Source organism: Megalobrama amblycephala, linkage group LG19 (genome assembly GCF_018812025.1).
Source record: "Megalobrama amblycephala isolate DHTTF-2021 linkage group LG19, ASM1881202v1, whole genome shotgun sequence".
NCBI lineage: Eukaryota > Metazoa > Chordata > Actinopteri > Cypriniformes > Xenocyprididae > Megalobrama > Megalobrama amblycephala.
Genome location: NC_063062.1, coordinates 26,338,271 through 26,366,260, shown reverse-complemented (window position 1 = coordinate 26,366,260; position 27,990 = coordinate 26,338,271). Strand labels below are relative to the sequence as shown.

Here is a 27,990-nt window from a genome sequence, read left to right as displayed (position 1 = left end):
ATAATGAGCTCTTTCAGTCAGGTAGTCTGTGAAAAAACCCTCTGTGATCATGTGGTGTATATCAAACATACAGTAAAAACAGCAATACTGTGAAATATTATTACAATTTAAAATAATGGTATTCTATTATATTCTTTAAAATATAATGTATTTGTGTGATGCAAAGTGTCTAAACAATTATGTTACCTCTATGGCATTTCATATAGGCTTTTAGCTTAAAAGCATGCACATTTGGGGAAATTTATTGATTCTCATATGTTTGTCAATTTTCTATACAGAGGAGTAATATTCAGGATTTATTGTCATCACTGTGAGTGTTTTCAATTCATACTTGCAGCCGGAGGGCGCTCTGTGCACCTTTAGTCCACAAATGCCTGCTAAAGAAGAATAGGCAATCCAGGAACTAACCGAACTAACAGAGGCCAGAGATCGCTAACTATGGCTATTTAAAACACTTTTCAAGACAATAAATACACGATTGAGATGATGTATGCATGTATTGACTGAATTTACGTCTGAATAGCGCTGGCTCCGTGGGCGTGGCCACATTAGCAGATAATGAGCTGAATCAAGGACTTCTGACATGGCTCTCTTTTCATACAGAATATTCTCTGTTTTACATAAACAGAGAATATTTGTTTTCGATTTGACTTACACGATTTAAAACCTGACATTTCAACATTTTTTTAGACATAAGTCTAATTTTTTTGTCATTAGTATTCATAAGTTACAGTTCATTTTCTGAGAACTATCAGATTGGACTTCGTTCAGAGGGAGACGAGAGATCACGCATCATGTTAGTTTTCTTTATTTTGCAAAAAGCACAACATTTTGTCTGTACTCTGAGTGTACACAAATAAAAGAAGATATTCCACCGATTAAAATGGTGTATAACTCTTAATTGTATGTGCAACATTGATGGAGTATTTTGAGTCTCTTTCACACTGGTAAGAAAAAAACCGCGGTGGTATCGCTAGCGATACCTCAGACCTCAGAGTGTTAAACCGGACAAAATACCATTTAGCCATTAAAAACACGAAAAATCAAGGAAAATAACGCCAGACAGACAAATTTAGTTGTCTTGCAAATCCAGCCACTTCGCTTCTGAAATGCTTCTGGTTGACACCGCGTAGAGGACGTAACAAAACCTCACCGGAGCCATAATGCGCCGCACACGTGTGGTGTAAACAAGGGGTGTTTTGCTTTGCTCTCTCCTCTGCGCTTCCGCGTCCGTCAATACATCATGCTTCGGGTCAGAATTCACTCTTTCGCCGTAAATCGATGCGTACACCGTCTGTCAGAAGCTAGTTATTTTAGTTTTTAAAGTTTTAAATATGGATATTTTTCTTACACAAATGCATTGTTTTGCTTCAAAAGGCCTTTATTAACTCTCCGGAACCGTGCGGATATCTTTTATGATGGATGGATACACTTTTTGGGGATTCAAATCTCATCTTCTATTTACTGTCATTATAAAGCTTGGCACATAGGGCATTATATTATAACTCTGATTGTTTTCGTCTGAAAGAAGAAAGTCATATACACCTAGGATGGCTTGGGGGCAGGGGCGTAGTTTATGGGGGGGATGCATAGTTCAAATATTCAAATCCATCAGTTACAACCCCCCCCAATACAATACAACCATACCAACGTTCAACCCCCCCCCCCCCAAAGTTGAAACCAAATCTACGCCCTTGCTTGGGGGTGAGTAAATCATGGGGTAATTTAAATTTTTAGTGAACTAACCCTTTAATGTCAGATAATTGCTGTAAATAATGAACACAGTATCTGAGGAATACTTTGATATTTTGATCTCTGTTGTTTTTCTTTATTTCCAGATGTTTCCAGTGCACTGCATGTTTGCTTATTTTGCTCAAAGCATGATCTTTTTAACCCTACATGTTATACTAAGAAGAAACTATGCTTCTAATAACAGGTTGAGAGCTGTAGTTCTTACCATACAACTTTGCAATGCTGTTTGCAAATGTTTGTTGGAACTATGGTTTTGGAAACACCAAATCTTTGAGCTAAGTTAATACTGACGGAACTTGCGACCATAGTTCACTTACGCATTTCAATATTACTCTTTGGCAGTACTGATATAATCTGATAACAAACTATATACAAACTAATAAACTATACTATTGTAATGCATAAAAAACAAACCTTTTTAATATTCAACAAAAAGTAGGAGCATCGGCTGGTCATCATGAATAAAAGTGACTTGTTTACTTTCTTAATGCATTTTCTTAGTGTTAATATGCATGATTCATCAGTTACTCAAATATATGCCTTCTTATTTTTGAAGATCCAATCACTTCTCATTGGAGAAAATCAAGTCCCACCCCTTTCCTCATTGAATGTCCCGTTTCACTCGCTAATACATTAGCAAGTGGAAGTAAAATAGGTTGTGAACAGCGTTTCAAATTGGCTTTGGTGGCAAGGTGCAATAATGGTTAATTCATTTTATCGTAACCTCATTGCGCATGGACGCAGCACCATGTCAGACTCATGAGATCGCCCCCTGCCAATAAGAGTGAAAGATCCTTGGGTGTCCAACAGGGTGATGAATGGTGGCTATTTGTTATGTGGAGGCCTGGGAAAAGCTCTGCATCCCAATGTCTGCTGCCAAGAGCTTTCTTTTGTCTCTCCGACAGGCCTTCAGAATGGGCACACAATGAGCGGAGCAAGGTTACAGCCAGGCGATGGACAAGGACAAAAAAAAAAAAAAACGAACAGAACAGTGTGTTCATGTGGGTTGCCATCTAATATAGAGACTCAAAGAAAAGACCGGATGACTTTAGGATCTTGTTTGCAGTGTTCTTTTTGATGGAAGGAGAGCAGAAAATGCAAGGCGGAATCCATTCTTCATGTAGGCGAGAGAACACGAGCGAACACCTCTTCAATACTACAGTTTGGGAAGCGAAAAACAGGCTTCCTAACCACAGCTGTAATACATTTACTGCCCGTAAGAATGCTTCATCACATATACACTAAGTGTTCGTTTTTCTACAAAAAAACACCATGGGCAGTGAATAGTGAAGTACACAATCCCGTTGGGTACACCAATAAGGCTATTATGGCCATCGCTCTTGGGGAAACTGTAAGCAAAACTAACAATGTGTTTTCCAGCAAGCAATTGCGCCTCTAGCTCTACACTGCATGCTTCCGTGGCTTGTGATGATATTTTGGAGGGAAGCCAAGGGATTACTAAGGGAAGGAAATGCGTTTTTGCTCTTGTTTTGTGAAGCAAAGCGTTAAGGGCACTTTTCCATGTGATGGAGACAACTTTGGGGCTACATTTTAAGGAAAGGAGCAAAGCATCAGGGGAATACCTTTAATTGCATTTACTTTTAATCAGTAGCATTAGTAGGAGGCAATCTTAGGGTGGGCATTTGGGTATGCCAGGTGGGCATAATATCAATAAAAAATATAGAAATAACAATTCAAATAAACTTTTTACTCTAATTCCCAATGTTTCCACAGTAATGCATCATACTATGGTGGTTACGAATTGAGTTACACTGTTGTACAGGAAACGCACACCAGATCAATGCAGAATCAAATAGAAGGAAAGTGGTGGCTCCATTTAAATCAACCCAACTAATTTCAGCAGGGCTGTTAGCTAAAACTAAAACCATTAAAAAAGCATTACTTGAATAAGTTAACTGAAATTAAATGTAATATAAAATATAAACATTTCTCATTTTTATTTAACATGATGTACTAAAATGACTAAAACGGAAATAAAAATTAATAAAATTAAAATGAACAAACTAATAATAATAATAAAACTCTATTAATATAAAAACTATAACACACTTCCCGGCCAAAAAAAAGTTGCTGTTTGGATTTTAATAGGCAAATACTTAAGAGTCTATGGATGGATCATTATTACAGTGATTAATATTTTTCTAGCATGTTACATGTTTGACAACGGTTCTTTTAACCCTAAAATATGGTGTGTAGCTTTTCATTTCTTAAACAACCATGTATTAAGATGTATCATTGCCATATTCCAGGATGACAATGTTAAGATTCATCAGGCTCAAATTGTGAAAAAAAAATGTTGGGAGGGAGCATGAAGAATCATTTTCACACATGAATTGGCATTGACCTTAACCTCAGTGTAAGTTTTTGGGATGTGCTGGAGTAGACCTTACAGAGTGCTCACCTTTTGCATTGTCAATACAAGATCTTGACCAAAAAATGATGCACCTCTCGATGGAAATAAATGTTGTGATGTTATTTCCATCAAGAGGTGCATCAATTTTTAGTCAAGATCTTGTATTGACAATGCAAAGTCTCTGTAAAGTCTATTCCAGCACATCCCAAAGACTTTCAATGAAATTAAGGTCTGGACTCAGAGGTGCCAATTCATGTGTGAAAATGATTCTCCATGCTCTCTGAACCATTCTTTCACAATTTTAACCCTGGTGAATCTTGACACTGTCATCCTGGAATATGGCCATGATGTGTCTTTCTACATGGTTGTTTAAGGAATGAAAAGCTACACACTCCATCTTAAAGGGTTAAAAGAACCATTGCCAAATATATAACATGCTAGAAACATAATCACTGTAATAATGATCCATTCATAGATTCTTAAGTGTTTGCAAATTAAAATCCAAACAGCGACTTTTTTTTTTTTTTTTTTTTTGGCTGGGCAGTGTAGTTTCTCATTGATACTAAAATAACACTGAATATCAGCATTCAAAATGTGTTCAGTTACTCACAGGCAAACTGCAGGAGGGCATCTCGACTCAGGATGATGCCAATGCTGTTTTCAGCTCTGCACTGGTATCTTCCATAATCAATGGCCTCACTTGCATTGTTTATTATTAAGTTCCCATCAATCAAACTGTAGCGGAAATCTGCTTCTGCGTCCACATTCGTTCCATTGATCAGCCAGCTGCAAAAGCAATGACTCAATTAGAAAAAAAAAAGATAAATTATTGGATTCTGAGGGATAAACAATTAAATAAAGATTTATACACTGAGGTAACTAATCGAAGACCATTAGTGAAAATGATTCCACTTTAGCACTTATTTTGTAATTTAATTCAACTTTTTCCTTTACAAATTATATTATAAGCATTAGTCATTAAGTTAAATATTCCAATGGTTATTTTGTCCCCTTTTGGACATATATTTTGTATTTTATTATTATTATTAGGATTTGATAGAATATAGACATCACATTATAGCTACTGAAGAGCTTGTTAGCATAGAGCCATGATGTGTCTTTATAACTTAGGCAGTAATATCGATCTAAATTACGACCGAGAACTCAAAACCACATCAGTGTCTTAGAACTCAAGTCATACCGAGTGGATCATTCAACCTCACAAACACCCGTATTTATTTATTTATGCTTATAGACGTTCAGCGAATCCTCCAGGCGGGAAACAGATACACTGATGAATTGCTGACTGTTTCCCAAAGGTTAGAACTTTCGTAAGACATAGTTGAATCACAGGAGCGTACAGTTTAGTGAGTCATATTTGGATTCTTGCACATTATATCAATTCTGATTAGGAATCCACAGAGGAAAGTCCAACATTTGCATCATTAGCATTAGTCTAACAGAAATGCCACTCAGACAGGATAATAAGGACTCACAGTAAAGCTCCAGAGAAATTAAATGTCATTTATTATCCATTTAATATAACCTTATCCATGTTAATGAAATTAGTAAACCGTACCTGTAGGTCGGAACGGGGTTTCCTCTGGCTTCACAATTCATTATCACTTTCTTATCATCTGTATCCAGGGAGAAGATTGCATCATCTGGCTCTTGAATGAACACTGGACCAAACTCCTCACTCTCTGGGGTCAGATGGAAGAAGAAAGGCAAAATTAACAAAATTAATCTGACTAATAATAATAATAATAATATACATGACATGGGTCTGACACACATTTTTTCCCCCCCAAATCTTTGTTAATTTAACTCATTTAGTGTTGTCAAAAGTATACCAACCATGATACCAAGACAGTACTGAAATTTTAAAAATATGACACTTTGAGCACTGTTGAGCAGATTCGTAAAAACACCTCTGATTGGCCTTCGTGTTCACACAGTCATCAGGTATGTCTGTGATTGGCTACAATGTTCAACGCACGGGAGCGTTTTGAAGCACATGGAAGCGTTTTAAAAAACGGGAGCATTTGAAAGCAGGCGTCTATCAACAGACCGGTCCGCTGGTAGATGCTTGTGTGTATCTGTATAAGCGCTCAGTAAAGAGCGTCACTGATGTCTATTTACAACATGTTTTTGAAGCATTGATCATTTTAGCTAATCACAGACATATCTGATGAGCACGTGAACACAAAGGCCAATCAGAGGTGTTTACGAATCCGCTCAACAGCGTTCAGTGTCATATTTTTAAAATTTACTTGTTAAATAGCGGTTGGTACTTTTGACACTAACAATGATACTCGTCGAAAACAGGAATTTTATAATTGTGTGTTTTTATTTGTTCAAGCGCAATAAGAATCAAAAGAGAACTCAATTCACGCTGTCTGTGAAGTCGCTCTATGTGAACACACACCCGAAACACGCGCACAGAAAGCCTGTTCTCAGACAGCGTGCCAGTACTGAATTGAGTTCTCTTTTGAGTCTTATTGTACTTGAATGGTTTGAAAGCACTTAAATGACTGATTGGTTGATCATAGGATAGGCCTGCAAGCTTTCCACAGAGCAGAACCCAGATAGCATGATCATAACCTGTAAGGCTAGCCAAAGCCAACGATTGCTTTGTGACATATGTTTAACGATTAAACAGAAACATTATTCAAAGAAATGAACGTTATTTTTGACAGACATATTATTATTTATTCGTACAAAAAAAGTATTTGTTTTGACATAAGTAGTACAAGGACAAGATATGCGAGTAGTCTAGGTTGTGGGTGCAAACATTGCAAGGGGTGATGCATGAGCTATCACTACTGTACCCTTGAGAAAGACACTTATGTTGCCTTCAAGTCCTCCTGGGAAGTTCCAACTTATGAGTTCGGAAATCGTATTAACTCAATATAAAATTGCAGCCGTATAATCATAACAACTTGCTGGGCAAGTTCATATTTCTTTCTCTCTTTTTTACTTCCAGACAAAGACAGAAGGCTTTTTTAGAGCTAGTAGAACAAATTGAAGAAGGGAAAAGAGTGAGTAATTATGGGTGTAAATGATGCTTTAATCTGTGTTTTATCATGATTGTGCTATCACAGAGAATGATGGGAAATGTAGTCTTGTCACACAAACCTACTGTCTTATACACCAGCTAAATGAGTCACATATTTGGCAAACTTTGTTGCTATTCCTCAACAAAAAGTACATAAAACGCATACAAACTAAAATATGCCATACACACTTTTACAACAATCAATTTGCGTACGCCATAAATTTTTAATTGACATACCATTAAATGAAAAAAATAAATCAATAAAATAAAAAATAAAAATAAAAATCTATGCTTCCCAATGGAAATAATGCCATAGTTGTGTTGTGTACTACGTATTTACATGACACACATGTAGGGAAATGAATTTGACATGTAGTCTAAATATAGGTATATAAGCTTGTTTCCACCACTGAATAAAAAAGGTAATTGGAACTTTATCTCACTATTCTGACTTTTTTTTCTCAGAATAGCATGATATAAACTCGCAATTGAGAGTTATAATATAAAGCCACAATTGTGTGCTATAAAGTCAGAATTGCGAGATTGTTTCTATATCACAATTTTGACTTTATTTCTTGCAATTGTTGACTTTATATACTGAAATTCAGACTTTATAACTCACAGTTGCAAGTTTATATCTCACAGTCAGAATTACCTTTTATTTATTTTATTTTATTTTATTTTATTTTATTTTATTTTATTTTATTTTATTTTATTTTATTTTATTTTATTTTATTTTATTTTATTAATTCCATGGGGGAATCAAGCTTCCTTATATAGGCTATGTAAGTCACATACAAAATGATGTTTTAACAATGCAAAACGGTTTTAGCTCATTCTACCAGTTGGATATACACGGCAGACGGTCCACATTAGGAATCCTGTTAACTGTCTCATATATTCAGCCCCCAGGGTGAACTCGATAACATATCTCAGTAGAATAACCAAGAGTCCTTCCAATTAGAAACACTCAGGAGATCTGCTCCGTCGGCGCTCAGTGACTTTATGCTGTACAGTGGGACCAATCTTAAATCTCAAATTGTATAACAAACAAATGAACTTTTTTGGGGACATGTACAATGTGTGCTTTTTGGATATAGGCCTATATCATGCTAATACGATTTTATTATATATGTTCCATGCTAAAACCATTTTTGGACATTATCCTAATACCATCTTTTGGGCATGTACCATGCTAATACCCTGTTTTTGCATATGTATGATACTGTTTTTTGTATGCTAACACCATGTTTTAATACAATGTACCATGTTAATGCCATTTTGGACATGTACTATGATAATACCATTTTTTTTGGATATAAACCATAATACCAATTGTACCAATTATTGTACCAATAATACCAATACCAATGTTCCATGCTAAAACAATTATATATATATATATATATATACATGAACCACATTAATTACATGCTTTTTGGATATGTACCATGCTAATACAATATTGCTGTTTTTTGGATGTGTATCATGCTAATACCACTTTTTTGTGTCATGCTAATGCATTTTCCATGGGAAATCAATTGGACATAGCATGGTAACACCATGTTTGTTACACATACCTTGGCTGTACCATATTTTTTGCACATATCCATCATCACAAGACTATGTTTTGGACATTTACCAATATAATGTTGTTTTGGCCATGCTAGGTCTGTGGTATTGTTTTGTAAATGCTATGCTACATGCATATGAATATCATTCATGGTATATCAAAGCATCATGGTCATTCCATCTTATCAGTGTACCAGGGTACCGCCACAATACTTTTTTGTAAGGATAATGTTGTTCATGAAATTATCAGGGCTGCATGAACATCTCTCCACCCCCTGTTCGACATCCGCTATGCGATGGCTAAATCTGGCAAATGTTTTTTTTTTTTTTGTGCAGGAACAGAATTAGACAACAGGGAGAGAGAGAAGAGATGAAGGACCTGTGGGCGCAGAGTTCACGCATAACCTAGTCATTTGCAGCGGCTTGGGAGTGAGCTATCTAAGCTCTGGCTCTATTATTTATGCTCTGTGCTGCATGCATAATAAATCCCAGTGTGTACAGGCTGCAACATCGTCAATGTCTCGAGCAGGTCTCTGCCCAGGTGTCAGCACACCAGCCTCATATCTATGATCTGTGTAGCCAGACGCTTCCCAGAACTGTTGAAGGTCTCCAGTACAACCTGCATCATTGCCAGGACAAAAAACACATTTCTTATACATCACAGTCTGTTGCCGTGTTGCCCAGAAAAGTGTCACATCCCTACAAGAGGGGAGGACATCAGATCCAAAGGGAGAGAAGGAATTGAATTCAGTGTTAACAACATACAATCCAGGTAAAAGTCCAAGAAAATAACTTTTGATATTATTTGTAAGCAATAAGAGGCTGTGCTGTATCGTAAACAAGTCACGTTGAAGGGCGTTGTTAGGCACAACCGAAGCGATACAGCAATATTATTCATGACAAAGCACCAGCCTCGAGTACTTTATTGCTTTTATAAAATGGTTACCACACAATACAAATATTTAAGCCAGAAATATGTATTAATGCAACTTTCATGAAGTAAACTTTTTCTAAAAGCCTTTCTTCCGCCAGAAAAAATAGTCCCTGACCGTGAACAGCAACAGAAGTTATATTTTCACGCCATTAGATGGCAGCAAAGACTGTCTTCATGAGTGTGTCAGTCAGTAGCAAAGACTTTTATATTGAAAAGTCTGAATTGTTCTGAACACGGAACAAGATGCAACTGACAAATGCTTTGACTAGTGCTGTCAGTCATGGGAAAACCCCTTAACTGTTAAAAGGACAAGATAAAACATCGGACGTTTAAACAGATTTTTTATTATAAACATAGTATTGACCTGAAGAAAAATGATAAATATGAATACAGGTAATAAACTCGCTCACTCAATCTCTTTCTCACAATACTCTTCTATATGATACAGTAAGCTTCAATGAACAATATCAATTGAGAACATACAGTTTACGTTGCTAAGAGTGGTTGCTAAGGGTGTTGTGTAGTGATACACAGAACCGTTGGGTGAAGTGGTCATAGCTGTGCTTTATCATGAATAAAACACAGCTATTGACCAATCAGAATCAAGGACATGAACTAACCATTTTATAATAAACAGTAAGCTAAAAATGGTAACATCCAAATTAACTTACTGTAATCAAGTCGAACATATGATTTAATATCAATGAATCAACTTAAATACATTAATTTGTACCACCAAACATACATTGTATGGGTTAAATCAGGTCGAAATAGCTGTAGTAACTAATAACTAATTCCAGGTTACCACTTTTTGCAGTGTGTTGTGAAAATGGTTCTTTTAAAAAAACTGTTTACTTAAAGTTTCTTTAACTTTAAGTAACCAAATAGAAGAAAATGTTTCTTCTATTTGGTGTCACTGTGAAAACCTCTAATTGGGAGTTTTTAGGAGAACTCTGGTCCTTTAGTTTAAGTCTGTGGGATTTTCCCATCCATTTTCTCACCACACTGAAGAAAAATGGTGTAGGTTTTACTTTGAAACATTTCACTCAGATATTGCTAGTATATTTCACACGTAATTACAAAGACCCTGCAAGTAAGAGAATTAAACGTGAAATTTAAGTGGAAAGACTGAAATAGTATTTTCTATCATTTCTATACTTTCTATATTAATCGGTTTAATTTTAACTTTAGCAAAATAAAATAGAAATAGAAAGGTAATAGTAAGTCTGATCACTCGATTTCAACCACATGATTTTACGTATTTTGTACGTAGCACATACAGTACAGTCCAGAAGTTTGGAACCACTAAGATTTTTAATGTTTTTAAAAGAAGTTTCGTCTGCTCACCAAGGCTACATTTATTTAATTAAAAATACAGTAAAAACAGTAATATTGTGAAATATTATTACAATTTAAAATAACTGTTTTCTATTTGAATATATTTCACAAAGTAATTTATTCCTGTGATGGCAAAGCTGAATTTTCAGCATCATTACTCCAGTCTTCAGTGTCACATGATCATTCAGAAATCATTCTAATATGCTGATCTGCTGCTCAAGAAACATTTAATGTGTACAATTGTACAAAATATTTGTGTACAATATTATTTTTCAGGATTATTTGATGAATAGAAAGTTCAAAAGAACAGTGTTTATCTGAAATCTAATCTTTTGTAACATTATAAATGTCTTTACTGCCACTTTTGATTGATTTAATGCATCCTTGCTAAATAAAAGTATTCATTTCTTTAATTTCTTTTCAAAAAAATAAAAATAAAAATTCTTACTGACCCCAAACTTTTGAACGGTAGTGTATAATGCTACAGAAGCTTTGTATTTCAGACAAATGCTGTTCTTTTGAACTTTCTATTCATCAAGGAATCCTGAAAAAAAAAGTACACAACTGTTTTCAACATTGAAAATAATCATAAATGTTTATTGAGCAGCAAATCAGCATATTAGAATGATTTCTGAAGGATCATGAAGACTGGAGTAACGATGCTGAAAATTCAGCTTTTCATCACAGGAATAAATTACTTTGTCAAATATATTTAAATAGTACACAGTTATTTTAAATTGTAATAATATTTCACAATATTACTGTTTTTTACTGTATTTTTAATTAAATAAATGTAGCCTTGGTGAGCAGACGAAACTTCTTTTAAAAACATTAAAAATCTTAGTGGTTCCAAACTTTTGGACCGTACTGTAAATTATGTCTAAGTTGCAGTATGATGTCTTCAATTACACACATATCTAAATATGAGTAATAACAATACACTGTAATAAACGTCATTTTAACAGTAAAGGAATACAAACATGCTACAGTAAAAACACGTTAACTGTAAGTTACCTTACCATACAATGAAATAAAACTATACTAAAGTTATATTACAGTTTACAGGACAAAACATAATTTTTTCTGTAAAATGTTAAAAACATCCAACATGCAAGTGTCTTCAAACAAAAGAATATGATTTCACATCTACCTTCAAAACGAACCCTCAACATTGTGAGAGAAGAGACTCTCATTTAGTCCATGCTGCTAAGTGCAAAACTGAATTCGACCAATTTGGTAATCAGCTGTGTTTTCAGTGCATCTGTGCTGACAACAATGGAGTATCTTTATGTAAAGCAGTACTTGATTCACTCTAACACTCTGTCCTCTGGCTGCCTCTCGGCTGACTGTGGGCCTTTGAGATTAAAGAGCGCTCCCCCGCACAAACACTCCCACTCGGCCCATATGCTCCCTGGCTCGCTTCCGTCTCCTCAACACCTCTAGTCACCAGTCATTCTCCGTCTCTTTGAATTATTTACAGATCTGTGTAGCTTGGACAAGCTTTGTGTATTTGGGGATCATTCTCTGAGAGAGGAACACAAATGTCTCTGACACTATAATAAGGGATTTTTGCATGGTTACAAAGTGACATGTTTTTGTAGCTATAGATGAAGTCATGTCTGACATGAAGGCATTACACACACACACATCAATATGAATTATATATACACTTGCATTTACATTTAAAGTTTGGGGTCAGTACGCTTTTTAATTGATTAAAAAAAAAAAAAAAAAGAATTCTATTTCTGTTTATGGGAGGAATATGTCAAAACACAGTGCATCGCACTCTGCTGCGTACACTGTAAAACACTGTAAAACCGAACAGTGAAATTTCATTAATTAAATGAAAAGAGTTTGTTCCACTCAAATAATAATGAAAGTTCATTGTACTTAGTAGAAAAAAGTTGTGTGAACAAAATTTCATTGTAAGCTGAACTTAATATGATTGAGTTGATTGAGTCTCTTTGATAGTCATGATAGCATGTGTTATTTGCTATTCAACATTTAACCAAGATCTGAATGTGATGTAAATGAACTGTATGTAATTGGGTCATTGACAAATAAGGGTTTTAAAAGTGTAAAAAAAAAACCCCAAAAAAACATAATGGCAATATAATTAATTTTGAAGATTTATTAAGTGTTAACAAATCAGATTATGTGGTTTTTAAAATCAATTAACACTGCTTTTGTCATTTTTTTCAGGATGGATCAAATTTGTTCAAAAAAGTCATTCGGTTTAACCAAAACTTTGGTTTTACCGAGCGACACTTTTGGATATACCGAATAACAATATTTTCAAACAATGCTAACAGGCTGATATCTAGCTAGCTAGCAAAAGAACAATCAAACATTATATATTTAGTACAAGTTTTTAAAATATTACAACATTTTCCATGTTTTATAGCGGTTATACCGAATGGCCTAATGTTTCGGGACATGCGTATGAGCAAGTGAAAACATGAATTTTTCAAATAGTTAAGAGAGAGAAGCACTGCGTCCCAATGTCCATACTATCCATCCTAAATAGTATGTGAGATTAAAATATGTGTGTCCCAAAGCATAGTATGTTGAAAAGAGTATGCCAAAAGTCCCCAGATGGTCTACTATTTCCGGTAGATTTTCGAAGTGTGGATCCGTGCACACTATAAAGGCTAATATTGCCCACAACCTATTGCACGTTGGACGAGGATTCAGTTCAGAACTACAAACACGAGTAAAAAGTGTTAAAAAACATGGCGGATATGCGCGATCGACTCTGAGAGGTTTGAGTGACTAATAATCAGTTCAACCTGATAGAAAATAATTATTTAATGTTATCTGTGTTATTTTTCATCTGCAAATACCAATGTGGACTTTTATAAAGATCCGATTGGCCATTAACTTTTAATAGCATCATTATGCATTAATATGAGGAGAGTTCTCCACACGAAAGACCCGCGACTGCAGATCAACGTGCTGCATTTCTCTCCGATACAGTAGGAAATTAGATAAATGAAATGTGGAGGATGTAAGAGGATTGACAGGCCAGTTTACGGTGACAGGATGTGACAGAGAGAAAAGATGCGATTGTATGACGTGATAGTATGTCCCAAAGCTTGTCTACTCTTTTGCTACACACTCAAAAGTAAGTACTTTTTGTTCACAAAAAGAGTACATACTTTTAGGGCGTAGTATAAGTAGGCGAATTGGGACGCAGCATTAGTTACTTTGCTTCATGACCATTAGGTCCTTTGCAGGTGTCTGAATGATGTCACATCCTGTCACATGATATTGACTGCATGACTTGATCCAAAATGGTCCCTATATATTGGTTCATTCTATTTCATTTCATATTGGACATTCTTTCTCATAACAAAGTAATGACTTCTACACATAATTTTAATACCATTTTGCATTATGTTAATACATGATGTTATAAGAACATGCCAGAATAATATATATATATATATATATATAAAATTCTGGCATGTTCTTATAACATCATGTATTGACCTATCAACAAGGGTGTATAACCAAAGGGTGTATAACCAAATATTGCCAGAATAATGGCAACATGCCAGAAATATATATATATATATATATATATATATATATATATATATATATATATATATATTATTCTGGCATGTTGCCATTATTCTGGCAATATTTTAATCACAAATGAAATTACTGTATTGGTCTTTGGACAGTTAAACCGAATTTGGTTATACACCCTTTGGTTATACACCCTTGTTGATAGGTCAAAATGTCGCAGCATATCAGTCTTTGCCATTCTAGCAACATATTGTACCTCACTGCTGCATTACCCTCTCACCATCCGTGTTCATATATATCTTGCCCTTTCTCTAACGATACAAGCCATCACCCAGCACAATGAATTCAGTCTCTCTCTGTGTATATGCCAGCCCTCAGGCACAATGTTTTTTACTGCTACAGAATGCTTTTTACTGCTAGTGTAACTACATTTCATAACTGCTTCAGCAATTTTGCAGGGTTTAACAATCGCAGGAAATTTTAAAGAAGACATTTTGGTGATACAATTACAAGAGAAGAAATCTTTCCTTTGGATCACAGAAGTAGTTGACCTTGTAAAATCTAAATGGTCAGACTACAGTGGCTCTGTCATGACAATCCACATGTGAGTTATATGTGAATCAACATTCATGTCTGATCCGCTGATTCCTGCTGTTGTGAATCTGTGTCAATAGGATTTATGCTTTATCTGTATGTCTGTGTAAACATTCATATTTACAGCTCAGATGAGTTTGTGAAGTGTAAAACAGCTCCAATTAATTTAACTACATCTCTTATGGTCGGTTTCACATATGCCAGCTGTATTGAATAATCATCATAAACATATAAAAATAAATAAAAAGTCCCTTACAGTCCTTTTACCTAATTCAATTTTTTTTATATCTTGTCTAATTGAATCTCGTATAACTAAACATGAAGTTAAAATAGGTTAGAGTTAAAGTAATGGAAAAACATATGTTGCCATGACTTGATCATATCATTATTTACAGTGTATCACATTATAGTACTACTTGATATATACAATGACACAGAAATGCATTCATGTACTTCAAAAAATACCACAGTACTACCATGTCTAAAAAAAACATTTTTGTTACTAGCTCAACTCCACCATATAACAGAAATACAGGCCTTTAACCTAGTTTTGGAAGCTGAGACTGCATGATATTTCTCACCATTTAGAAATTATCAAGTGGCTGGAAAAGGCCTTTGTTCCTCGGGAAGAGAGGAAACAGTAATCTGTGCAGTCTCCTGTCAGCAGTCTCCAGTGGGAAATAAAACACTCTTTGGAATTATACATAAATCAGAGGTACAGCAGAGCTGGAGGACAGGACTGGTGATCTCTCTCCTGAAATGTTTTGGAAAAACTATGAAGTAATTTGTTGGTGGACAGAAGCATCAAACAACTTCCTACTGTAGTTTCACCCGTCAAAGTTAACAGACTCGTTCTTTAACATCACATTCTTAAAGGGACAGTTCACAGAAAATAAAAATACAATCATCATTTAAAGAGACCATATGATCCTCTTTTATAAAGTCTTGATTTTGTTTTTGGGGTCTACTAGAATAGGTTTTCATGCTTGAATGTTAAAAAAAAAACCCTTTTTTTTCACATATTTTACACTATTGCAGCACCTCTCTTTCCAGTCTATCTGTAATTTTTAGTTATTGTCACTATGAAGCCCTTCCTTCCTAAAAGCTCAATGTGCTCTGATTGGTCAGATGGACCAGTGTGTTGTGATTGTTTAATCGCCTCGAGCATGCTTCAGAAATTTCACGCTCATTACCATAATTGCGAGTTTCAAAACAATACTAATGCAACTCAACCAGGTCTTTTTAAAAAAAATATGTAATTAAATGAGGGATATTGTGGTGTGTATGTTCCAGGAGGAAAACGCAAAGCTCAAACAGCAACATTACACACAAAAGAAAGTTGAAAATGTAAAAAAAAAAAAAAAAAAAAAAAAGAATAATACATCCTCTTTAATATCAACCAGTCTTTTCAAACCTGTATGACTTTGTTTCTTACAAAAATCATATGGCTTCAGAAGATTTGCAATATATCTTGTGTAGTCGTACGGACTGCTTTACAGTTGTTGTTGTTGTTGTTGTTTTTTTTTTGTGCTTTTTTGATATTTGATGCTTTAAAAAAGCCTTAGTACAAATTTGATTGCTATTTTTTTTCCCCCCACAGGTTTGGAACAAAGATGACAGAGCTTTAATTTTTGGGTTAGCTCTTTCTTTAAAAGAAATAGGCATGGGAGACTGCACACTTCACAGTGTTTTTATTCCCCCATTAGTCAAAAATAAGTGTGTTTGGGAGGGGACAAGGCAGTAGGAGGCAGGAAACCTCCTTGTTGGCTGTGTGACACAGAGACGACCAACCATCAAAAGCATCCTTTCAAATTAAACAAAATCCTCAATAACAAGGGCCATTTCTTCAAGCGAGAAAAACCTCGCCCAAGGCGTCAGATTTCCTGCCTAGTGAATGCCTTTGAGAGTTTAATCAACCGTTCTTCTCTCACTATTAAACAGGGAGTGCTCATGGCAGTACACAATTTCACAGATAGGCTATGACATGTTTGAGTGCACATCATGGAGCCTTTGTATATGTCTAACAGTTGAAAAGCAATTATAGTAAAGTGCTGCGGTTCACTCTCTTCTATTGTTCAGCTCGGTTTGAGCAGGTAAAGCCTGTTCAGGTATCACCTCAAACAAGGTTTCTCCACTGGCCCACACTGTAATTATAATGAGCATACTGTGGTGTGGTATCTGAGAACAGGAAGAAAACCAGGTCCTGACAGTTTATGTGAGAACAGTGACAGGGGTTTGGCAAATAAGCAATTTGATCTCAGCGGCAAAAGGGCTAAATACACACTCTTCACACTGGGCTAAATACTGGTGCCTGTCTGATGGGTAGAGTTTTACCCGATGTTTATACCCAAGTGAAAGACAGATACAGTTATGGAGAGTGATTTCATGCCTAAATGGCATGACAAAACAGCAGGTTTTCTTCACAATCATGTCAACTGTATTTGAGCAAAATGTTGTGTTGACAGCTCAAAGCAATCAAAAGTTATGGTGTTTGGAATCATTGTAGCAATCAAAGAGTCCAAAAACTTCTCCAAACAAGTGTTTTACTGGGCATAAGAACTAACTGCATGTGTAAATGCTACAATAAACCAGAAAAAAAAAAAAAAAAAAAAAAAAAAAGAACTGCAAGAACTGTCAATTTGGTCAATCAATTTGACCAATCCAAGCATGGATTGTATTGATTGCTAAGTGACTGACATTGTCCCTACTCACCATACCTGAGAATAATAGTCAAATACTCCAATCGATTCAATGAGTGAATTCAAGTTCTTGACTCAAAAACTGCTTCAACCAATTTAGTATTGTTTACTTGAGAATCGTTTTGACTAATTCAGCATGTAGTTGACTCACTTTGACCAAATCAATAAGTTAGGCGAGTTTACTCAAGAATCGTTTTGACTAACTCGGTGAGTTGTTCACTCATTAACTCATTCAAGAACTTCCATCGATTCAGTCAATGGCTATGTTTACATGCTCCCAAATAATCCATTTATAATTGTATTGACAGCTCAATCGGATTGAAAAACGTCACGTAAACACCTTAATCGATCTGAAAGTGTTTAAAACATTTTCAAAGATAGCTAATAGCCTAATCTTTTATTATCCTCACAGCACGTCAGTTATGCGGTGATGCACTATGAATTTATTGCAGGGCAAATTTATTATAATATTAATTTAATAATAAATGAAGCCTAACCTAATAGTAATAATAATAGACTAGAAGAATGTAACAGGCCTACATTAATTGGAAACACCAAATTATCTTAATATTGCCAATATTCTATTCTTTTGACGATAACTCTGGTTATCGTCAATACATGATTAACGTCTGTTGACGCAACATGGGTTACAATCACGTCCATGGTTGTCTCCACAAGTATGATGGATATGACATCACACGCAGAGTGTGTGCGCAAAAGTTTTAATCGGAATGTATATACAGGTGCTGGTCATATAATTAGAATATCATCAAAAAGTGAAACTTGTATATTATATTCGTTCATTACACACAGACTGATATATTTTAAATGTTTATTTCTTTTAATTTAGATGATTATAACTGACAACCAAGGAAAATCCCAAATTCAGTATCTCAGAAAATTAGAATATTACTTAAGATCAATACAAAGAAAGGATTTTTAGAAATCTTGGCCAACTGAAAAGTATGAACATGAAAAGTATGAGCATGTACAGCACTCAATACTTAGTTGGGGCTCCTTTTGCCTGAATTACTGCAGCAATGCGGCGTGGCATGGAGTCGATCAGTCTGTGGCACTGCTCAGGTGTTATGAGAGCCCAGGTTGCTCTGATAGTGGCCTTCAGCTCTTCTGCATTGTTGGGTCTGGCATATCGCATCTTCCTCTTCACTATACCCCATAGATTTTCTATTAAGAATTAAGAACAGGGATACCATGGTCCTTAAAACAGGTACTGGTAGCTTTGGCACTGTGTGCAGGTGCCAAGTCCTGTTGGAAAATTAAATCTGCATCTCCATAAAGTTGGTCAGCAGCAGGAAGCATGAAGTGCTCTAAAACTTCCTGGTATATGGCTGCGTTGACCTTGGACCTCAGAAAACACAGTGGACCAACACCAGCAGATGACATGGCACCCCAAACCATCACTGACTGTGGAAACTTTACACTGGACCTGCAACGTGGATTGTGTGCCTCTCCTCTCTTCATTTCCAAAGGAAATGCCAAATTTACTTTCATCAGAGAACATAACTTAGGACCACTCACCAGTAGTCCTGTCCTTTTTGTCTTTAGACGGTTCTGACGCTGTCTGTTGTTCAAGAGTGGCTTGACACAAGGAATGCGACAGCTGAAACTCATGTCTTGCATACGTCTGTGCGTAGTGGTTCTTGAAGCACTGACTCCAGCTGCAGACCACTCTTTGTGAATCTCCCCCACATTTTTGAATGGGTTTTGTTTCACAATCCTCTCCAGGGTGCGGTTATCCCTATTGCTTGTACACTTTTTTCTACCACATCTTTTCCTTCCCTTCGCCTCTCTATTAATGTGCTTGGACACAGAGCTCTGTGAACAGGCAGCCTCTTGTGCAATGACCTTTCGTGTCTTGCCCTCCTTGTGCAAGGTATCAATGGTCGTCTTTTGGACAACTGTCAAGTCAGCAGTCTTCCCCATGATTGTGTAGCCTACAGAACTAGACTGAGAGACCATTTAAAGGCCTTTGCAGGTGTTTTGAGTTAATTAGCTGATTAGAGTGTGGCACCAGGTTTCTTCAATATTGAACCTTTTCACAATATTCTAATTTTCTGAGATACTGAATTTGGGATTTTCCTTAGTTGTCCGTTATAATAATCAAAATTACTTTGGCTAATTCTATTAGTTATTTTTTGAGAAAATGATCTGAATGCCAACTCCTCTTTTCTGTTCAAGCAGATTTGCAAACCCACTTGACTGATTAATCACAATTTATCATTATCAAAAGCCATTTATGCATATCAACAATGTTATTTTCTGCTGTCTGCACTTACAAATACAGTACTGGGGACTAATATAAAACATCTAAAGCACAAAGTATGTCAAGAAAAAAAAAAAACATACAGGTATATAAAGTACTATACAGTAGGCTGTTATTTATTCTGCACTCCATAGATGAGAAAAAAAAAAAAGTGTGTTAGATGTAGGAAGGAATAATTACTGCTGCCCACACACTTTTATGACTTTTATATGCTTTCATAATATTCAACTTTAAACTTTTGTGAGGCCGCTTTTGTATCAGCTGTGAGATCACACTAAGCTGTGTATTAGCAACTTCAAATTTAAGCAGTGAACAAAAGTTGTGAGTTTTAAATAGTACCAGCTGAGAGGTACTGTAGAGTATGTGAAGAGGATGTTGTATCTATCTGTCTGCGGTGCTGTGCAGCTTGTCTAAGGCAGCTTGTAGTCTCAGTATGGGGCAACGGTGAGTGTTTTATGATTTAGCAGCTTGATAATGTCAGAGAAATCAGTCATCTGAGAGGCACTCTGTGATCCGTCAGCCTCACCGGGAAAGCAGCAGCCCTACGTACCCCCTGTGAGCTTTTCAGCATTACAATTCAACGACAACCTGAAGAGCGCGGGTTACACAGAGAGGAGACATCTTGCTGACAATTACTGCATCCTCACAGTCTGCGAAGGAAGAGGCACATACCTCATTTATGTGACGGCTCTGTTCTGGCTCCACTGTCGTCTCCTGGGTGACCCCTAAACTGTTGGAGTGTGGTGATCCGGAGAAGTTGGCGGTACTGAGTGCATCATCTCGAATGAGACAGTTCCTGTGACCCCGATCTGACCCTGATCATACTACTTCATCTGTTCCTACTGAACCACGAACTCACTTCTCAGTAATCGAGTATTACATAAACTCTATAACGTCTTCAGCTGTTTGGTGACTTTGAATCTGATAATCTATGGGCTGTTAATGCAAAAAAGTGATTCTTCTGGGTGATTCTTCTGGGTAGTGTTGTCAAAAGTGATTCTTCTGGGTAGTGTTGTCAAAAGTACTGACTTCAGTACCAAGTCGGTACTGAAATGTAAAAAATTCGACCAGCATTTCCCCCTAGCATTTTGAGTGCTGTTCAGTGGATCTTTGACGCTCTTCACCGAGCGCTTACACCAGGGATGGGCAACTCCGGTCCTGGAGGGCCAGTGTCCTGCAGAGTTTATCTCCATCCCTGATAAAAACTCACTTGCCTATAGCTTTCTACTAATCCTGAAGACCTTGATTAGCTGGTTCAGGTGTGTTTGATTAGGGTTGGAGCTAAACTCTGCAGGACACTGGCCCTCCAGGACCGGAGTTGCCCATCCCTGGCTTACACAGATACACATGGAAGCGTTTGAAAGCAGGTGTCTATCAGGGGATCCATCTATCAGCAGATCCATCGATCAGTGGACATATTAGGATCCACTGATAGACGCCTGCTTTCAAACGCTCCCGTGTGTATCTGTGTAAGCACTTGATGAAGAGCATCAAAGATGTCTATTTACAACATGTTTTTGAAGATCCAATCACAAACATATCTGTTGATCACGTGAACACAATGGCCAATCAGAGGTGTTTAACAGGGTTTTTCCTGACTCAGAAATGAAGACCCAGTGGTGGCTGACGAACACGGTCATCCACACACAGAGTACACAATTTTATACTAAATTTATACAAACTACACATCATTAGAAAGGTTAAAGATTCCCATTTATCTTAATTTTTGTCACAAGGTATGCAAAATAAAAAATAAAAAACTCTTATGTGTCCACTGAGGGACAAACTGTACACTTCTTATGAAAGTTAGTTTATTTATTGATTTATTTATTTTTTGTGCATTATGGAACGTTAAACACACTCATGTAATGTGTTATATTCATACTTGAAGCTAGAGGGCGCCCTTGTGCAGAAAGTCCACAAGTGAGACTCATAGAAGTAAAACTTATGATGTTCCGGGAAGTCCCTTATATGGACAGAGGCATACAGCTTTCGCAGCTGAATTACACACAGATTTAACTGAATAAACGATTTAACTGAATAAACACGATTGTGAAAATATATGGTTAATATGTATTCTTCAAGCTATCTCAGGTATTTTCATAAGAATATGAAAATATAGAATACTATTAAGAATACTATAAATTAATATTTTTGCATCATTCTGTGATAAAGAGCCACAGCAGATCACAGAAGTAAACACTCAACTGATGTTATATAGTGGGTTTAGAACAACAACATGATATTAATGTCATAAATTGTTGTCTTTTGAGTGTTATGCTAAGATAACATACTAGCTAGCCCATAAGCACCTGTTGCCAGGAGTGATATATCCACCTAATATTACTGTAATGTTTCTTCTTTTGAGGTGCATTTGATTCTAATGCAAAGAATGCATTAGTGAAGTTAGATGTTTAATGGCATTTTATTCACACTGTTTTAATCGCCTTAAGCTTATGAATAAAGTGTGCCATGCTGCCATCAAAAGTACAGCAGTTATCTCAGATATCACATTAGATGACCAAATAAAGATTTGGCGGGACAAAAATTAATTTTGGTGGCCGCCAATATATTTTAAATGCAGGAAAAATCCGTTCAACAGCTCTTGAAATGTTATAAGGGGAAATCGTCACATGCTGGTATCGTCACCTAACTATGTCAGAATAGCTAATTATCAGCGCCAGTGTGTAGATGAGATACATTAAATCACCGACTCGAGAGGGTGATTAACACTTGCTTTAATGGCAACAACAGCCAGAATAATAAGCCATCACACACAGACCCCAACCCAACCCGGCGCTGACGTGCCACAACACCCGGGGATCACACGTCACACTCCATACACTAGCGCAGGTTTAACCAACCATGTAAAACAAGCCTAGCAACCACCTTAATATGGCTTTAGCTGGATTTCCCACAGCGGTTAACTTGTTCAGTGTTAAAAACACTTGACCCACTGTGCTAACAGATGTCCTTCAAATAACCTAAACAGCAGCAAAATAATGTATTTCTGAGGTTACAACAAAGAGATTCATACACCACAAACCAACAGGAACCTTGACAGATCTTATTTTATTTGTAAAGGTCTTTTTCATAATGCAGCTTTCTCGTTCTCTTGTGAAAATATTTATTTCTTCCAGTGACAACAGCATCCATCAGTTGTCAGGCTGACGGAAGGCTGGGAGTTTGGGAAGCGCTGAGATGTTTCAATGATCCCTGTTCAATTTCCGTCTGGCCGGGGTCTCCATCAACTCTAACTGAACAGACATGATTCATTGGTGAGATGTCAAGGTCACGTTCAATGTTAGACAAGACTCCAACACACAACCCGTGTCTGTTAGGCTCTGACAACTCAAATCAAATCCTAAAAGCCTTGCTGGTTAGTGGTGGTCTGGGGCAGATCTAGCTGTTGGACAAGAAAAACCCAGCTGGTAAAGCTGGTTAACAAAGGTCCTGCAGGAGTCAATGTCAGCATCCAAAAACACAACTTATTCTGTTGACTAGCAATGGTCTTTACTGCAAGGTAAGAAAGGTGTCTGTTGAGTGCCAGCAGAGCTCAATTGGTATTGCATATTTAAAGTGGATAAATTATGCTTTTTTATGTTTTCCACTTTGTGTGTGTGTGTGTGTGTGTGTGTGTGTGTGTGTGTGTGTGTGTGTTTAATGTTACTGTTTGAGCATGAAAAAGGTCTGCAAATTTACAAAGGACAAGCTCCACTCCAAAGGGAGTTATTCTCTATATCAGTAAGCATGAACTCCCAGAAATGCCTACATGGTAGTCTTGATTATTCCTCTGGGAACATACACGTCATTATAACATGGAGAGGGCAAGGAAGGTAGGTGGAGGTGTGGAACTAATTGCAGGCGTATTTAATAATAAAAGCAAAACAAGAACCAAGGAACACAAAGAGCAGGAGAACAAGAAAACAAAATACAAGAACACACAAGAATACTTAAATATGAGGAACAACTGACAAACTAACACAGAAAACACTAACACTGTGTCCGAAATCGCCCCCTAAACCTTAAAATAGGGCACTATTGGAGGGGACAGCCATTTGAAGTGGTGTCCGAAATCATAGTGGACATTACCTAGTGCACTCATTCAATCCCACAATGCACCGCAATAATGAGTGTACAACCGATGTACACTCAATGGCGAGAAAATACCCATAATGCACTGGGAGAGTCACGTCACACGCCAAATTAATTACCGTGTCTGACCAGAGGATGGCGCCCGCAGCTGACTCATCCATTCATCCACTTCCCAATGTGTCTACATGGTAATAACATACAGGTATTCATATATTTTAAGACATTTTGAAATGTCATGCCAAATATTGCCTCATTTTGGATTTCATGAGAGCTACACATTCCAAAAAAGTTGGGATAGGTAGCAATAAGAGGCCGGAAAAGTTAAATGTACATATAAGGAACAGCTGGAGGACCAATTTGCAACTTAATAGGTTAATTGGCAACATGATTGGGTATAAAAAGAGCCTCTCAGAGTGGCAGTGTCTCTCAAAAGTCAAGATGGGCAGAGGATCACCAATTCCCCCAATGCTATGGCGAAAAATAGTGGAACAATATCAGAAAGGAGTTTCTCAGAGAAAAATTGCAACGAGTTTGAAGTTATCATCATCTACAGTGCATAATTTCATCCAAAGATTCAGATAATCTGGAACAATCTCTGTGCGTAAGGGTCAAGGCCGGAAAACCATACTGGATACCCGTGATCTTCGGGCCCTTAGATGGCACTGCATCACATACAGGAATGGTACTGTAATGGAAATCACAACATGGGCTCAGGAATACTTCCAGAAAACATTGTCGGTGAACACAATCCACCGTGCCATTCGCCGTTGCCGGCTAAAACTCTATAGGTCAAAAAAGAAGCCATATCTAAACATGATCCAGAAGCGCAGGCGTTTTCTCTGGGCCAAGGCTGATTTAAAATGGACTGTGGCAAAGTGGAAAACTGTTCTGTGGTCAGACGAATCAAAATTTGAAGTTCTTTTTGGAAAACTGGGACGCCATGTCATCCGGACTAAAGAGGACAAGGACAACCCAAGTTGTTATCAGCGCTCAGTTCAGAAGCCTGCATCTCTGATGGTATGGGGTTGTATGAGTGCATGTGGGATGGGCAGCTTACACATTTGGAAAGGCACCATCAATGCTGAAAGGTATATCCAAGTTCTAGAACAACATATGCACCCATCCAGACGTCGTCTCTTTCAGGGAAGACCTTGCATTTTCCAACATGACAATGCCAGACCACATACTGCATCAATTACAACATTGTGGCTGCGTAGAAGAAGGATCCGGGTACTGAAATGGCCAGCCTGCAGTCCAGATCTTTCACCCATTTAAAACATTTGGCGCATCATAAAGAGGAAGATGCAACAAAGAAGACCAAAGACAGTTGAGCAACTACAAGCCTGTATTAGACAAGAATGGGACAACATTCCTATTCTTAAACTTGAGCAACTTGTCTCCTTAGTCCCCAGACATTTGCAGACTGTTATAAAAAGAAGAGGGGATGCCACACAGTGGTAAACATGGCCTTTTTTGAGATGTGTTGATGCCATGAAATTTTAAATCAACTTATTTTCCCCTTAAAATTATACATTTTCTCAGTTTAAACATTTGATATGTCATCTATGTTGTATTCTGAATAAAATATTGAAATTTGAAACTTCCACATCATTGCATTCAAGACTTTGTAAAAGGGCCAGCCCAGGCTCATTAGAAAAATGTACCTGTGTCAACAGTTTTGCAAAATACGTTGCGTCATACACGTTTCGCAACAGTTTCAAAGTGAAATGTCCAGTAAGTGGCACTAAAAGCGTGTTTATTTTTTTACGGAACATATAAACGTGAATATGGCAATGTTTTATTATGTTAGAGTTCGTACATTTCACCGCTGTTCTGAATTGAAATGTCCGGTGAGTGGTGCTAAAAGCTTAATGCTCCATTACGTTTAATAACGTACACCTACACTAAACCCTGAACCTACCCGATAATGTTAACAAAAGCAAATGTGACATAAAAACACAATCGTAACCTTAGCATTTTAGCTTGATTTTGAACTCTTTGAACTCTTTGAGCTCTTTTACCTTGACTCATCTTTTATGGGATTCGTACCCGACCTCTATGCATCGCAAGTACAATTCTGTACCAGCTGAGCTACCAAGCAAGCTTATTACATCAATAAAACTGAACATCTGGAGCTGGGTAAGTGATGCAAACTCCAAAATATATTTATTTACAAATTAAGCACTATGGTAAAAAAAGTTTTGAGGTCATAACATCATTGTGCAAGGAGCCGCGTGAAAACAAGTCTTTATTAATCAACAATCTGACCCTGTAATCATAAATGTGTGTTAAAACGATTAAAAGTGCTTGCTGTTTTACTGCCTCTAGTGTTCATTTCTGTTTGAAACTGCAGTAATATATATGAAAAGGGCATAATATGGCCTCTTTAAGTCTTGCTTTTTGGACTGAAACGTTTTCCAAAGCGCTAAACAGAAAAGGCATATTCAAGTCAGTGCTCAACTCCTATTAGTATTTGAACCACTCTCTATGAGGTCAATCTTCTGAAGTCAGTAAGAAGTAAACGCAGAACTCATTTGCCCCAGTGTGACGAGAACACAGATCAGAGAGAGTTTGTAAGTGCTCAGCGTGAGAGTTGGTGAATTGGCATGGGATTGTGTGATTCAGCCTCATTCTCACCTTCACTCCTGTAGTCCTCCTGTGAGCTGAGGGCTGAGAATCTGTGTCTGGAGAACGGAGGCCAGTCTTGGCTAGGCGATCCCATTCCGTAGTTGTTCCTTAACCTCATCCTGGAGCTCAACGAGGAGGATGACGAACTGTCTGCTTTCATCCTCAGCACTGCAGCATATGACACGGGGCTCCCGGCAACGGCTCTAACAAAATCTGAAAATAAAACAGAGAGAGCTGTTACACCTAACAATTCAGATTCATAATACCAGGCCCTAAGATATACTGCACTTGCAAGGATCACTATTACTACTGCTCATGTTTAGAGTTAAGAAGGATTTGAACAAACCCTTAAATGATGCGTATATCAGACTTACGTTAGTAACTCATCTAGTGGCTAATCGTACAAAAACAAACTGCTGTCAAGTACAATTAAAATTACCAGTCATTTTAAAGGGGTCATGAACTGCATTGTTTTATAATGTTTCCTGGGGTGCACTTATGAAGATAGTATGCTTTCTACATCCAAAATTGTCATAATTTAGAAATAAAAGGCATTTTTCCTACCCTGATTTTAGCCCTCTTATTTGAACGCTCTGTTTTAAAGGTGCCCTCGAATGAAAAATTTAATTTATCTTGGCATAGTTGAATAACAAGAGTTCAGTACATGGAAATGACATACAGTGAGTCTCAAACTCCATTGTTTCCTCCTTCTTATATAAATCTCATTTGTTTAAAAGACCTCCGAAAAACAGGCGAATCTCAACATAACACTGACTGTTACGTAACAGTAGGGGTGTACGCCCCCAATATTTGCATATGCCAGCCCATGTTCCCAACATTATGAAAGGCATTAGACAAGGGCAGAACGTCTGGATGTGCACAGCTGAATCAACAGACTAGGTAAGCAAGCAAGAACAATAGCGAAAAATGGCAGATGGAGCAATAATAACTGACATGATCCATGATATCATGATATTTTTAGTGATATTTGTAAATTGTCTTTCTAAATGTTTCGTTAGCATGTTGCTAATGTACTGTTAAATGTGGTTAAAGTTACCATCGTTTCTTACTGTATTCACGGAGACAAGAGCCGTCGCTATTTTCATTTTTAAACACTTGCAGTCTGTA

At 36.9% G+C, this 27,990-nt stretch overlaps 1 protein-coding gene across 8 annotated transcripts in view; it reads right to left on the bottom strand.

Annotated features, from left to right (window-relative positions):
- cntn5 (contactin 5) overlaps positions 1–27,990 on the bottom strand; it is a 405,703-nt gene that overhangs the window by 173,423 nt on the left and 204,290 nt on the right. For 7 of the 8 annotated variants that reach the window (XM_048168025.1, XM_048168027.1, XM_048168028.1 and 4 more), the window contains 3 exons: positions 26,872–27,075; positions 5,706–5,829; positions 4,737–4,912 (listed from right to left, as the gene is read on the bottom strand). In XM_048168025.1, the coding sequence (XP_048023982.1) occupies positions 4,737–4,912; positions 5,706–5,829; positions 26,872–27,075 (504 nt within the window). Of the gene's footprint in view, positions 1–4,736; positions 4,913–5,705; positions 5,830–12,178; positions 12,312–26,871; positions 27,076–27,990 lie in introns of those variants that run through there. The other variant, XM_048168032.1, reaches the window with a different exon arrangement.